Source organism: Neomonachus schauinslandi, chromosome 7 (genome assembly GCF_002201575.2).
Source record: "Neomonachus schauinslandi chromosome 7, ASM220157v2, whole genome shotgun sequence".
Classification (NCBI taxonomy): domain Eukaryota; kingdom Metazoa; phylum Chordata; class Mammalia; order Carnivora; family Phocidae; genus Neomonachus; species Neomonachus schauinslandi.
Window position 1 is genome coordinate 117,054,644 of NC_058409.1, and position 16,349 is coordinate 117,070,992.

Genomic DNA, 16,349 nt, shown 5'->3' on the forward strand with positions numbered 1-16,349 from the left:
CATTACTCAGTGCTCATCATGGTAAGTGTGCTCTTAATCCCCATCACCTATTTCACCCATCTCCTTACCCACCACCCCTTTGGTAACCACCAGTTTGTTCTCTATATTTTAAGAGTCTGGTTTTTTTGTTTGTCTCTTATTTTCTTTGTTTCATTTCTTAAATTCTACACATGAGTGAAATCATATGGTATTTGTCTTTCTCTGACTGATTTATTTCATTTAGCATTATACCCTCTGGATCCATCCATGTCGTTGCAAATGGCTAGATTTCATCCTCTTTTATGGTTGTTCTTGATGGTGACATTGGAGCTTGTTTAAGTACATCTTGACAGCTGGAGGGACAATTCTGACCTCTAGCCCTTGACCTTACAAAGCAACTGCCCAATGCAAATATAATATAAGCTACATATGTGACTTAAAATTTTCTGAGTAGTTATAGGAACAAAGTAAAAAGAAACAAGTGAAGTTAATTTTAATAGTATTTTATTCAACTCAATATATCCAAATACATTTATACCCAATTACATTTCAGCATGTAATCAATATGAAAATTATTTATGAAATATTTTATATTTTTTGTACTAAGTCCTTGAAATCTGGTGTGTATTTTGTGCTCACAGTGCATCTGAATTTGGACTAGCACATTTCAAATGCCCAGGGGCCACATATGGACAAACGCTACTGCATGAAACTGGGCAATTATAGAGGAAGTATGGCAAGATTTTGGAGATTGTCCAGCCTGACTTCTTATTTACAGAAAAGTTAAGTACATAACTCTGAAGTTATGCAACCAGTTAGTAAAAAAGGCGGGATTAGAAGCCAATTATCCTCACCCTACCCTATAGTCTTATTCTCAAAGCTGATTCGCAGCAAAGCTGGACTAGAACCCGAACCTCCTTAGGCCTGCTCACACCTACTCTGGACCTCTCTTTTTTACCAGGCAAGCCTAGAGGGAAGAAGCCTTTCTACCTGTCTTACTTTCCTCCTAAATAGACTAACAGCTCCACTGGAAACAATTTGGCTGTAAACCAAGACCAGAGTGGGGTTGAATTTTTCCATATCTTTCCACCAGATAATGTTTTTTTTATGACTTGTCACCCTTGTCCCCGAAACCAGAAACTCTTAGTTTCACCAAGCCACTTAAAAAACTCTGATTCGGGCGCCTGGGTGGCTCAGTCGTTAAGCGTCTGCCTTCGGCTCAGGTCATGATTCCAGGTCCTGGGATCGAGCCCTGCATCGGGCTCCCTGCTCCGCGGAAAGCCTGCTTCTCCCTCTCCCACTCCCCCTGCTTGTGTTCCCTCTCTCGCTGTGTCTCTCTCTCTGTCAAATAAATAAATAAAATCTTTAAAAAAAAAAAAAAACAACTCTGATTCCTTTAGGCAGTGGTTCTCAATAGAGGTGTCCATCAGAATCACCTATGGAGCTTCAAAATAATTCAAATGACTGGTCCCCCTCTCCAAATCCTGATGTATAGGTTTGTGGAGAAAGTCAAGTAGATCACTGTTTTTTAATGGTTCCCAAGTGATTCTGATGCACACCCCCAACTCACAATGACCTCACCAACTGCCAAATCCCTGCTGATGTTGCCAGACCCTCAGGTGTCTGACACTGTTGACCTTGCCAGACCAGACAGGTTGGGTCTTAAGAAAGAACCTGGTCTCAAGGAAAGAAACATGAGATAGGTACCCCAGCACCTCCGGGGGCGGGGCTTCCTGCTTCCTTTTCCTCCACATGCTCTGCTCCCAAGGCCACCTCCAGCCTCATTTCCTGATCCTCCAGCCTCTGCTGCAGCGCAGCCCCGGCTGGTGAGGCAGGCAGGAATGCAGCAGACAGGACTTGTTCTTGTGGCCTTGGCTGCCTGTGTGGCCCTTCCCTCCTCAGAAGGTGAGTGGGGGTGCTGGCTCTCTAAGCCTCCAGTGGAAAGAGCCCGATGCGGGACTCGATCCCGGGACTCCGGGATCATGACCTGAGCCGAAGGCAGTCGCCTCCCAAGATGGAGCTGGAAGGAGTGAGGTGCTGGTGGCAGTTTGGGGCAGGAAGTTCGATCTCTTCAGGTAGGAATTTCCAATTATCTACAAGAGAGCGGCGTAGGTTTAAGTTCCTGATCTTCAAGAAGGACGGAACCTCATTTGAACAGGCATATTAGTAATTTGCCACATGGAGGATGAGATCCTTCCATACAGCAACTTTAAGCTGTTTCCTTTTCTGACAACAGTATCTTAGAAAACCCCCAGGTAGAAGTTGGAGGAAAGCCCTTATTATTCCTCTGTCTCCCCCCTCACCCTAGCCTGCTACACTGGATACAAGTGTGCATGTTCCTACAGGAAAGACAGACGTGACCTTCTGGGTTAGGGGTGTGGTAACCAACAAAGTCAGCCCTGTGGATGCTGCAAACCAAAACTTCAATCTGACATTGAAAAAGGGATGCAGGAGAGGGGCGGCTGGGTGACTCAGTTGGTTAAGCCTCTGACTCTTGATTTTGGCTCAGGTCATGATCTTGGGGTCTTGCGGTCATGGGATTGAGCCCCACTTGGGGCTCTGTGCTCAACGGGGCATCTGCTTCTCTCCCTCTCCCTCTGCCCCCTTCCACTGCCTTCCCTCTCTCTCTCTAAAATAAATAAGTGGGTCTTGGGGCGCCTGGGTGGCTCAATTGGTTAAGCGTCTGTGTTCAGCTCAGGTCATGATCTCAGGGCCCTGGGATCGAGCCCCACGTCGGGCTCCCTGCTCAGTGGGGAGCCTGCTTCCCTCTCTCCTCCCTGCTCCTGCTCTCTCTCTCGCTATCTCTGTCTCTCTCTCCAATAAATAAATAAAATTTAAAAAATAAATGGGTCTTTATAAAAAAAGAGATGCAGGATAGAGGAGATCGAACCATACAAATTATATCAAAGAGAACTTAATTTGTGAATTGCTAGCATATATATGGAGATTATAACTGCATTTGGACGAGAGGCAATGTTTGCTACTGTACTTAGGAAAACCTAAACATAAGTACTTATTACTTGACTGATTTGACTCTTATCCCCTTTATTCTGAATAGATTCTCTAAATCCAGAACAGAGGTGAGATATAAGTTTTATTTGGTCTGCTTTAGAAAACATTAAGCCAACATTTAAAAACTGACAGATTTCATGTACACATTCTCATACAGACACACAAACTGGAATTTTTTTTTTTTAAAGATTTTATTTATTTATTTGAGAGAGAGGATGAGAGGAGAGAGAGAGCACATGAGGGGGGGAGGGTCAGAGGGAGAAGCAGACTCCCTGCTGAGCAGGGAGCCCGATGCGGGACTCGATCCCGGGACTCCGGGATCATGACCTGAGCCGAAGGCAGTTGCTTAACCAACTGAGCCACCCAGGCACCCCACAAACTGGATTTTTTAAAGCTTCTCTTGAAAAATCACAGCTGGCCACAATGGTTCCATGTTCCCTGGCAAAAACTGGCTGGAGCAGACTAGCCTCTGTCCTCTGAAGTTGGCTCTCATCCTATTAACTGCCTGGTTCCTACAGGTATTTGTTTAGGGGCCCCAGTATAGTGCACCAGTGTACTGGGTTTTGTATGAGCACGGGAAAAAACCTGGGTGATCTCTTCTTCACTTCTATCAATCTGTCTTATCAAGACAAAGACGCGAGTGTGTCATCTTATATGTTTCTGTAAAAATTTTTCCAGAAAAATTCACCACGGAAGTTTTAAGATTCGCTTTCATGGTCTCTCAAAGGTTTACCTGCTAAGGCTTTAGTCCTAGTTTTGGCAGTGCAAATTTTATTTTTTTCACATAAAACTTTGAAATAAAAGTGTATGTTTCTCCCTTCTGCTTCCTGACCTGTTTCCAACTGTCCCCGCAGCAGCCCCCCTCCGGGAGGGGAGGGAGAGAAGGGCGGGCGGAGGGGCAGGGGAGGTGGGGGGTGCCCCCGCCACACCCAGGACCCAGGGCCAAGCTTCGCGAGGGACCCAGTCCTGGCAGAGAGGGCGGGACCGCAAAACACAGAGGGGTTTGAAAAAGGAACGGTTGGTGATGGTAAGAAAGAAAGAGAACCGAGGAGACCCCGCGGTGGCCTTCTGGGTTGTTCCCAGGGCTTTTTTTCCTAAAGCAGTTGGGGCCACCGGAAAATCACAATGTCCTCTGCCAATTAAAAACAAGCAATGCCTGAGAGCAGCTGTGGAACCGAGAGGGGCAACCAGCTGCTTTCCAGAAAAGACTTCCGCGGACTACCTCTGTGTCCCGCGTGCCCTGTGGGAGGCTCTACGGAATTCCGGCCTGGGACGGGGAGGGAGGCAGGGACGGGGGCATACTGAGCAGGGCAGGGAAGGAGGAACAGGTAGCTTTGGCAGTCGTCACAGGCTGGGGCTGGGCACCGGGAAGTGGTCTGTGCCCGCTGGAGACTTTGAACTACATTTTGTTCTTACAGGCATCACCCGTTCCATTATCTTACTGTTGCTGTGACCATTTTATTTTTATTTTATTTATTTTTTTAAAGATTCCATTTATTTATTTGACAGAGACGCAGCGAGAGAGGGAACACAAGCAGGGGGAGTGGCAGAGGGAGAAGCAGGCTTCCCGCTGAGCAGGGAGCCCAATGCAGGGCTGGATCCCAGGACCCTGGGATCATGGCCTGCGCTGAAGGCAGACGCTTAAAGACTGAGCCACCCAGGTGCCCCCGTAAATGACCATTTTAATGTTAGGGCTCAGTAATTGGCATTCCCTAAGTGTTGTGCATAAATCAGGAAGCAGTTGACTTACCTGTAATTAAAAGGCTTGGATTTCACCCAAAGGTAGGAGGGCAAGCTCTCTAGCTGCTGACGTGGCTGCTGGCTCCCAGAACTCAATGCTGAGTCCATAAAAATGTCTATCATCCATCCTCAGTGGCCCTGAGCCAGATGATTCAAAGCCGCAGTCTGGGGCTTTGTGGGCCCGGCGTTTTTACTCTGTACATGGAGACTAAGGCTCCGCTTGTGTCCGGCAGATGCAAGCTGGCGGATTTTGCTTCAGAACCCAAACGGACTTCTTTCTGACAACCTATTTTCTCAGAGTAGGATGGCTCCTCCTTACACAGACTCTTGCTAAGGACTTGCTGCTGGCATCTTTTTTTTTTTTTTAAGATTTTATTTATTTATTTGAGAGAGAGAGAGAGAACGAGCAGGGGGTAGGCAGAGGGAGAGGGAGAAGCAGAATCCCCGCTGAGCAGGGAGCCCCGACTGGGGCTCAATCCCAGGACCCCGGGATCATGACCTGAGCCAAAGCCAGGAGTCACCCATTCAACTGACTGAGCCACCCAGACGCCCCCAGGGGTTTTTTAAATGTCCTTTCTATGTCTGGATGCATATAACAGAATGCATATAGCAGAATGATATAACAGCAGTCTTCTCAAATCTGAGTCGTATATGGGCCCCTTTAAAGGAAAACATTTTACTCTCAATGATGACCTTTATATTACTATGTTACTTGATATATAAACATGAAACCACTTATGAACGCCCAAATTTAAATTTTACATAAAAACACAACTACAAAGCCAAGAATATGTCAATATAATAATATTAATTTAAATTAATAGTTAATGTTTGCCCAAAACTCACATCATCATTCCAAACATGAATATAGCACTGATTCTTAAGATGCAAATTTTGAGTTTTATGTGCATATACTACTGTGTTCAGAATGAGAAGTGCTTTATCCCCACGACTTTTTGTTTGAACCACAATGATATAACTGAGTCCTCCCTTAGCATGAATGTGTTATGAAATTCCAGTCTGTTCTTTTCTGACTGACCTAGGACAATTAAGGTAGGGTCTCACTTGATAACAACACTAGCATAACAGGCAAAATTTAAATGTCCTGAAAGTACTCTTTTAAGATGGTCTTCCAGAAGATCCAGAACATGTCTATTTAAAGATTATGATTGAGATGACACACTAAGATTTAGGAATTGTCTGTAGAGCTCATGAACCCTGAGAACACACCCAGAGGCCCCCTCCTATGAAACCCAGTTTGAGAAACACTGGCAAGACTGGGAAGAGTCACTTTGGACTCCAAAAAGCCCAGTCAAAATTCTAAATACATGAACTTAAGAAATTACTTAATCGCTCTGAGCCCATTTTCTTAATGGTAAAACAGGAATAATAATGCCTCTCTTACCTAGTTATTTTCATGATTAAATGAAATAACATAAGGAAAGTGTTTGGCATAGAGGACGTGCTCAATAATAGTTTCCAGGGCGCCTGGATGGCTCAGTAGGTTAAGTGTCTGCCTTGGGCTCAGGTCATGATCCCAGGGTCCTGGGATCAAGCCCCACATCAGGCTCCCCATTCAGTGGGGAGTCTGCTTCTCCCTCTCCCTCTGCTCCTCCTCTTGCTTGTGTGCTCTCTCTGTCAAATAAGTAAATAAAATGTTAAAAAAAAATAATAGTCTGTTTCCTTCCCTTTCCTCTCACCAGGTTCTATCACCAACTTTTTAAATTAAAATTATGAAAAGTCACAAAAATCAAAGAATTTAATTCCTAAAATTATAAAAATTATAAAAGTAACAAATACTCAGTGTAAATTTTTAAAATAGAAAATATAGAATAAAAAAGGTGAAAGTCCCCCTTCTCCATTCCTTTCATCCCTCTCCTCTATCCAGAGATAATAACCCCTCTGGGTTCTCTGTATCCTTCCAGAACTCTCTCTATGCATTTGCAAATATCAACCCACACACATTCACACAGATTTTTGAAAACATAAAAAGGAAAACTATCTACACATTACCTACTATTTTCTTCATTTAATTTTTAAAAAATTTTTATTTTATTGTTATGTTAATCACATTACATCATTAGTTTTTGATGTAGTGTTCCATGATTCATTGTTTGCGTATAACACCCAGTGCTCCATTCAATATGTGCCCTCTTTAATACCCATCACCAGGCTAACCCTTCCCCCCACCCCCTCCCCTCTAGAACCCTCAGTTTGTTTCTCAGAGTCCATAGTCTCTCAAGGTTCGTCTCCCCCTCCGATTCCCCCCCCTTCATTTTTCCCTTCCTACTATCGTCTTCTTTTTTTTAACATATAATGTATTATTTGTTTCAGAGGTACAGGTCTGTGATTCAACAGTTAAAGATTTTTATTTATTCATTTGAGAAGGAGAGAGAGAGAGAGCACAAGCAGGGGGAGCAGCAGAGGGAGAGGGAGAAGCAGACTTCCAGCCGAGCAGGGAGCCCAATGAGGGACTCAATCCCAGGACCCTGGAAACATGACCCAAGCCCAAGGCAGATGCTTAACCAACTGAGCCACCCAGGTGCCCCTCCATTTAATTCATCATAGATAAGAGTATAGCTATTTAACACACAGTCATTTTTAAAAATTTGGATCATTCATCTTATAGGCAACATACAAACTTCTGGAAATAGTTTGGAATATTTAAGTTCCATTTATTCATTCATTATCAGCGAGAGTCTTATTAAGAGACAGAAACCTGATAAAAAATTTGAACAGGGTAAGTTTAATATATCAAATTATTAACTATAACAAGACATAGGCTAGAAGGAGGTAAACAGAACTCTAAAGAGTATAGGGATGGGTAGGGCTGATACTGGTAGAGCTGAAGTGGAGTTTTCAAGGGAAGAGATCCTGTCCCCCTTCCCTGCCCAGCTGAGATTCAGACCGTGTTGGAGAGGGCACAGCTGCGGCTCACCGAATGGCCAAGAAATCCCTTGGTCTGCCCTCCAGTGTGCAGGGGGCAAGCTCTTCACGGGGAGGTGTCCCGCTGGAGACATTCTGCCACCAAACTGCCTGGGCGGGTGCTGCCAGCTGTCCTGAGCTACCGGAGTGGGGGCCAGAGAAGCTGCAGCCCTGCGGGAGTGGGGCCGGCATGAGCCCCCCGGGGAGGAGCACCCGCAGCCTGGAAGGAGAACCCCTTCTCGCTGCAATGCGTACCAGTGTCCTCCATGACGGAGCTTAACATCAGGCCAGCTGGTGAAGGGAAGATATTTAAAGGGCTCATGTTACTTCCACAGAACTAGCAATTAAGGATGAATTTGAAGCTGAGGGGCAGTAAATGGACAATGGGCACATTTTACAAACACTTAATATTGACACCTGAATACCTACTATGGGGCAGGCAATGCAGTTTTGTTTCTAATTATTATTATTTTTTTTAAAGATTTTATTTATTTATTTGACAGAGAGAGTGCACAAGCAGGGGGAGCGGCAGGGAGAGGGAGAGAAGAAGCAGGCTCCCTGCTGAGCAAGGAGCCTGATGCAGGGCTCGATCCCAAGACCCTGGGCCGAAGGCAGACGCTCAACGACTGAGCCACCCAGGCGCCCCTTGTTTCTAATGATTGTTTACTATTTGTCACTTTGTTCTAAGCACTTAAGTATATAAAGCCATGCAATCTTCATAACACCCCTATGAGGTAGGTGCTATCACCAACCCCATATTACAGATAAAGAAACAGACAGAATTAAGTAACTCATCCAACATAAGCTAGTAAGTGGTAAAGCCAGGAACTGAATCTGGTTGGTTGTCTCCATATGCTTTACTACTGTGCAGTAATGCCTTTCAGCATGTCCCTCTGGCACAAAATTATCCCCATCCCCTTCAGGACTACTCCCAACCACTCCAAGTGTCCATGCTGTGAGAAGTACCAATGACCAAATGTCTTCACATTAAGGTAAAGAAAAAGCCTCATTCACTCTTCATTACCAAACATTATCCCATGGTTCCAAAAAGTATCTGCGAGGATATTAATTGGGCATAGCAATTTCATGCATCATTGCTTGGTGAGTCCTTCCTGCTTCCTCGATGTTAGCAGTGGACACCTTCATCTGTAGGCATCCACAGTGTGATGTGGCTCCGTAAGGTGTGAAGTCCACTAGAACAGAGAAAGGTAACCTTAACCAAACACATTCAAAACATTATCTTTATTTACGTATTGGCCTTCTTAAATGGCACTCACGAACTTGAGATGCTGATAGCAGACAAGTGAATCTTTCTTACTGTTTTTATCTTTATCCTGGGAATCCTTTCTCCAATAGTAGCATAAACCTTTGCTTTGTTTCTGTTTTACTATGTTCTATCAACCGTTCTTTATACCAGTGTTTTTCAAACTGCATTTCTAATAAGCCCTCAAACGATGCCACTGCTGCAGCTCTGGGAATCACACTTCGAGCAGCAAGAGACTACACAGCTCAGTAAGAGGGGAAGCTGGTTCATCGCTCTGTAATAACAGGATCACTTCCTTAAAACCCTGAATCTAATTTTTATATCATGAATTTGATGTGCAGTGTTTTAGCATTACTCTTAACAGATCTTGAGCAGGAAATTTTTAAAGCCTTGATACAAAATTGGATCACAGACAGAACAAAATCGGGGACAGACATTCGTGGCAAATGACCCACCCAACTCTCTGAATACTGGAAATATTACAATAACAAAACCCAAAACCAACAGAATCAATAGCAATAACACTTTAATAAGACAAACAGTAATACTTTTAATTGAGATACCAATATCTTTATTATTAAATATAATTATTAAATTATTAATTATATTGGATTATTAAATTATTAATTATATTATCAAATTATTAAATATAATGGACAAATTATTTATCATATTGAGTTGACCCCTAATTACTTGAGTGATGGTGGAAGAATAATGTTTCTGAAAAGCATGTGTAATTTAAGGACATTTGGGACATAAGACCTTGATCAAATATAGGTAATCTTATTTCCTAAAAAAAAAAAGGAAAATTATTTTAATAGCATTAAAAGCCTTAAAACAAGATACAATGAAATTAAGACAAAAGAGCTTAGTTCAGCTCAAGAGACATTTATTTAGCATTAATACCAGGTACTATGCTATGTGGTGTGGGTACAAATATACACTGAGGGAGCTCACAGTCAAAAGACACAGTCAGAAACTCTTAATTTTATATATGGTAATGACAGGAAAGCACAGGATGCTGTGGGACCAGAGATTCACATAAGAAAACAGCAAGACTGGGAAAAAGGAGACAATTAATGACATCTTGAACTTGGTCATTAGTTAACAGGGATGAAAAGGGGGGAGACAAATCTGAGAAATGTTAGAGTAAAATATACAGGAGTCTGTGACTGGCTGTGGGGAGTACAGAAGGAGGATGGAATGACACATGGGTTTCTGGGTAGCAGTAAATGACCATTATGTGAGATGAGAAAAGGAAAGGAACAGATTTTCAGTGGTAAGAAATAATGCCTTCAGTTTGGGATTTATTAAGTTGGGGAGTCTGTGGAATATTCAAGTGTATGTTCAACAGCAGTTGAATATATGTCAGAATTATTGGGGTAGAGGCTAAAGCAGACAAAGATATCTTAAAGTTACTGACACAGGTAGTAATTCAAAGCATGAGAAGATGTGAATGGAAAGAAGAGTGGAAGGTCAAGGATGGAACTTTGAGGAATGCTAACTATCGAGGAGAGGGCAAAGGAGGAGGCGTTCAAGAGCAGAGAACGTAATTTCTCAGTATTAGGAAAATTAGGAGAGATTAGTGTCTTGTCAACCAGGGATATGGAAAATTCCCAGGAAGGACTGGGTACCAATGTCACATGCAGCAAGGAGGCCCTGAAAGATTAATGTGAGACAAACATCTGCTTTTGGAGGCATCCTGAGGGCAGGTACTTTGACTAATTTTTGTGTATTTAGTGCCTAGAACAATGAAAGACACAAGGTAGGCACTCCACAAATGCTTATGGAATTTTATTGAGCTGGTAATCACTTTCATTAGTAAAATAATAAATTTACTCAAATGATTCAAACTCAAAAACTTTTGTGAGATGGTGCTAATATTTTCCCAAGGGAGTTTTTCCTTAACCTAATCCAGGCTAAATTTTCAGTAAAAAATAAAATAAAGGAAATGTAGAAAACTCATCACTCCATTGAAGGAAAGGAGGAAAAAATGATAAAAACACAAAATAAGGTGGGTAAGTAAATTTAACCAAAAGGTTAGTGTCACAGTATTAATATCAGAAAAGTAGAATTTAGGCAAAAACTTGCAATAGGACTAGAGGAATGTTACAGAGGGATAAAAAGTATTAGTTCAGGGGTGCCTGGGTGGCTCAGTCGTTGAGTGTCTGCCTTTGGCTCAGGTCATGATCCCAGTGTCCTGGGATCAAGCCCTGCATCGGGGTCCCTGCTCCGCGGGAAGCCTGCTTCTCCCTCTCCCACTCTCCCTGCTTGTGTTCCCTCTCTCGCTATATCTCTCTCTGTCAAATAAATAAATAAAATCTTTAAAAAAATAAAAAAATAAAATTGTAGTAAGGTTGATCCTTGAACATCCCAGGGTTAGGGGCTCCCACCTCACCCTACCCTAATGGAAAGTCCCCACATAACTTGACTCCCCCAAAACTTAATAGCCTACCAATGACAGGAAGCCTTACCAATAACATAAACAGCTGATAAATACATATTTTGTATGCTACATGTATTATATACTATGTTCTTAAAGTAAGCCAAAGAAAATGTTAAAATCATGAGGCAAATATATCTAGGTCACTATTTATCAAAAAGAAATCCCTTGGGTGCCTGGGTGGCTCAGTCATTGAGCATCTGCCTTCGGCTCAGGTCATGATCACAGCGTCCTAGGATCTAGGCCCACATCGGGCTTCCTGCTCTGCGGGACGCCTGCTTCTTCCTCTCTCGCTCCCCCTGCCTGTGTTCCCTCCCTCGCTGTGTCCCTGTCAAATAAATAAATAAAATCTTACAAAAAAAAAAAAAAGAAATCCCTTATAGGTGGGCCCACACAGTCTAAACCCATGTTGTTCACGGGTCAACTGTATTTTATTCATCACAAACTTTTTTGTATAAACTTTTATTTTTAAAAGTATTGCCTAAAAATATTATTTAATCTCAATTACTGAGTTTTTTGGGCACCCATTTAAATTTTGCCCCTGGTGCACCTGGGTGGCTCAGTCCCTTAGGAGTCTGCTTGGGGGCACCTGGGTGACTCAGTCGTTCAGCGGCTGCCTTTGGCTCAGGTCATGATCCCAGGGTCCTGGGATCGAGCCCTGCATCGGGCTCCCTGCTCGGCGGGAAGCCTGCTTCTCCCTCTGCCACTCCCCCTGCTTGTGTTCCCTCTTTCGGTGTGTCTCTGTCAAACAAACAAACGAGTCTGCCTTCAGTTCAGGTCAGGATCCTGGGGTCCTGGGATCCTGCCAGTGGGCTCCCTGCTCAGTGGGGAGCCTGCTTCTCCCTCTCCCTCTGCCCCTACCTCCTGCTCATGCTCTCTATCACGCGCGTTCTATCTCAAATAAATAAAATCTTTAAAAAAAAAAAAATTGCCTGCAAGGCTAGTGCCTCACTCCAACCCCGGGTGTGGACAGAAGGATACTTGTGCGTATCTGAAAATATAACCCCAAGTGATATACTGCAAAATCGTAAGAAAAAAATCTGACATAATCTCGACAATAGTGTAAGATTTTTAACATACCCGCATCAGAAACTGATCGATCAAAAAACGACAATTTCCCCGCAGCTCTATGAAGGGCAGGCGTTAGTAGGCCAGGCCGGTGCTGGGCGCTCGGGGCCCTGTCCGGCCACCCAAACGCGTCCCTAGGACTCCGAGGCAGAGGCTGGAGTCTGGCGAGCTCCCAGGCCACGCCGAGCAGGTGCATGCACTTCCTCCAAGCCTTCCCGGAAAAGGCCAGCGCTCGCGGGCGACCATGGCCCCTCCCCTGGGCGTATTCCTTATTCTACGTGGGCCGTTTCTTCCTGAAGGTCCTCTCCCTGCGCCGCGCGCACCACCCACGGGCTAACAGAAAAGTCGCCGGACCTCGCCAGTGGTGCCAAGCCCGTTGCGCACGCGCACAGGCCGGAAGAGCGGCGGGATGTGGCCCCAGTATACGAAGAGAAACACCACCCGCTTCTCGTTGCAGCCGCTCTGGCTTGGGCTCTGGCTTGGGCTCCGGTTCCAGCACCAAGTATCCCGCTCCCAGCCTCTCCTACTCCACGGCCGCCATGACCGCAGACACGTGGGCGCGACAGCCGTAAAGCGCTCCGACGTCGTGCTTTTGTCTTTTCCCCCATCTTTGGTTTTGGTTTAGTTTCCTATGATTTTTCTTTTCTAGGTTCTTGGGTAGAACGCTTAGTTATTTTTCGTGAGTGTGTTTTAAATAAATGCACTTAGGCTAAATTTATATCCCACCCGATATAATAAGTAGTACTTCCATTTTTTGGAGTAAATATTTTGTGATTTTTTTCTTTAACCTATGAATCGAATACAGTTTTTAGTTTCAAAACATGGTATTTGTAAGTTTATAAATATTTTATATAATATTTAGATCCAAACTTTAAAAAAAATTAAAAATATTTATTTATTTGACAGAGAGAGGGAGAGAGCACAAGCAGGGGGAGCTGCAAGCAGGAGAGGGAGAAGCCCGCTACCCTGGGAGCAGGGAGCCGGATGTGGGGCTCGATCCCCGGACCCCCGGATCATGACCTGAGCCCAAGGCGGAGCTAACGAGGCGCCCTAAGATCCAAACTTTTAAACAGATACTTTGCACAGGAACCTCCTCTTCAAACACTATTAAGAAGAAGAATTAAAAAAAAAAGCCCTAACTGCAGATAATGCTATATAATTTTGTGATGTAAGGGAGGAAAAAACCCTTTTCCTTCTTCCCTTCTAGGTTCTTGACTGTGGCCCCTGTAACAAAAGACATTAAAAAGGGAAAAAGCATACAAATCTATGTAAGTTTTAGTTGACATGGGAGCCTTCACAAGGAAAGGAAGACCCAAAGGAGCAGTTTGAGTCAACGCTTATAAAGTTGGACTGAGTGGTAAATTGTGAAAAAGTAACAAGACAAAGGGACTTGGGCTAGGGCGGTTAATCATGAAAGTGACCGGGAAGATAAGGGTTAGTTTAACCGGGGTTGGTTTGTACAGATTTCTCTTCGCCTCAACTTGCCCTGGAGTGCAGTAACACCATCTCACTCCACCCAGAGGAGGGGTGAAGTGCCGCCCTCTGGTGATAAAAATGTCTTTCTTCCTCCAAGTGCAGGGAGGGCACCTTTTACTTAAGAGTTTATCTCCTGCTTTTAGGAAGTTAGAAAGCGGGGCGCCTGGGTGGCTCAGTCTTGGGCGTCTGCCTTCGCTCGTGTCATGATCTCAGGGTCCTGGGATCAAGCCCCACATCCGGCTCCCTGCTCAGCGGGAAGCCTGCTTCTCCCTCTCCCACTCCCCCTGCTTGTGTTTCCTCTCTTGCTGTGTCTCTGTCAAATAAAATCTTAAAAAAGAAAAAAAGGAAAGGAAAGTTAGAATGCCCTTTCTGCATTGCTGTTTTTTTAAGTTAAGTTTTTAAACTTAAAATCAGTATGCCAGAGTGGCAATTTTTGGGGTGGAGTTTTCAGTGAAAGTAAATTAGAAATTGTAGATGAAATGGACAATTTCTTAGAAAACTAAGATACCAAGATTGACTGGAGAAGATATAGAAAACCCAAAAAAGCATAACTATTAAAGAAATTAAATCAGAGTTGAACATATTTCCGTCAAATAGACACCAGGCCTGGATGGTTTCAGAGGTTTTACCAAGCACTGGAGGAACAGATAGTCCTCATCTTATTACAAACTCTTCAAGTAATAGAATAACAGAGAAAGCTACTCAATGCATTGTTGAGATTAATATAACCTTAACACCCAAAACATTCAAGATTCATATCAGAGGATGAAAGTATGGACTGATCTTGTTTATGAAAATAAATGCAAAAATTTAAATAAATAGCAGATCAAACTCAGAATCATATAAAAATTAATACCTTATGACCAAGTATGGTTTATCCCAGGAGGGCAGGGAAGAAAATAGATTAATCCATCATAGTAATTTAAAATCTTTGTATTGAGTTTACCATGGGCTAAGCACTGTTCTAGGCATCTAGCAAAGTAATGAATTAAAGGAAAAAAGCCTTGGGGTGCCTGGCTGGCTCAGTCTGTAGAGCATGTGACTCTTGTTCTTGGAGTTGTGAGTTCAAGCCCCACATTGGGTGTAGAGATTACTTTAAAAAAATTTTTTTAAATGAAGGAGAAAAAAAGAGGAAAAAAAAGAGAAAAAATGGAGAAAAGCCTTTCATTGCTATATAGGAATTAAGAAGGAAGAGATAAAAACATGTTTACCTAGAAAACCAAAGAATGTCAACTCCAAATGATTATACCTATAAAAAGCTCAGCAAAGTTGCTGGATACAAGATCAACATAAAACAATCCACAGCATTTCTACACATCAAAAATAACTAGAAAAAGTAATTTTTCCAAAAACCACAATAGCATAAAACCTATAAGGTACCTAGGAATATATCTAAGATAAGATATATAACAATATTTTATTATTTTCTTTATAAAGGTCTGGAAGGACATCAAAGAAACCCTGAATAACTACAGAGATAATTCAACATTTATGGAGGGGAAAACAATATTTTTCAGATGTCCGGTCTCCCAAAATAATAAATAAATTCAGTGTAATTCCAACCAAAATTTCAAAGATTTTTGCAGAACTTAACAAGCAGATTCTAAAATTTATAGGAATGGTAAAGGGCCAAGAATAGTCAAGACAATTTTGAAGAACAAGTTGGGTAAGGGGACTTAATTGTGTTCGGTATTAGGATTGATTAAAAAGTCATCTTAACTGAGACAGTATGAAACTGATGCAAAGATAGGTAAATAGAGCAACGAAACAAGAGAAAGCCCAGAAACAGCCCTATGTGTATGTGGGAACACGAAGCCTTAAGGGGTGTCTACACATCAGTGAGACTGGGCAGTTCCACTGTGGAAAGGCAGCGATCTTGCCAACAGAAGATCCCTCTGTACTGATACAGACAAGAGAACACACTATATTACTGAGTGAGCATTAGCAGATTTACAAGTCTTTTGAAAGTGACTCTGAAGTTAGAACAGAATCGCACACATTTTATACAGGAAACAAGCAAGAATAACTTCTTATCTCCTCAAAAAACAGAGGTTTGCACCTTGTGGCAATCCCTGTACATCCTGTGAGAGACCCTGAGCTAATTCCAGAGGCACGTTTTTACACATCTCGAGGTTCTTTGGCAGTGACCTTAGATATATAGCTATAGTATAACAACTGGAGACTGGGTTTTAATACTTAGGGAAATTTGCCTCTGTTGCAAAAGTTAGGGTAAGAACTCAGACTCACTATGTCTCTAAGGAAACACTCTTTAAGAAAGAAGGGAAGGGGAAAATGATCTCTTTGTCTTTTATAAATGGAGAAAATAATTTTTATTTACCTCTATGTTTCTGAGATACTGGTTATCTTTATGCAAACAATTATGTTCCTGGCTCACAACATACATAAAATCTGGGTGTAAAAAGCAAAACTTTTTTTTAATTA

General features: G+C 42.8%; 1 protein-coding gene across 1 annotated transcript in view; it reads left to right on the plus strand.

Moving 5' to 3' along the window:
- The first annotated feature begins 1,769 nt into the window (after positions 1-1,769).
- CCL28 (C-C motif chemokine ligand 28) overlaps positions 1,770-16,349 on the plus strand; it is a 29,443-nt gene continuing 14,863 nt past the window's right edge. Inside the window, exon 1 of the mRNA XM_021696619.1 lies at positions 1,770-1,884. Within this exon, the coding sequence (XP_021552294.1) occupies positions 1,821-1,884 (64 nt within the window). The 5' untranslated portion in view covers positions 1,770-1,820. The remainder of the gene's footprint in view (positions 1,885-16,349) is intronic.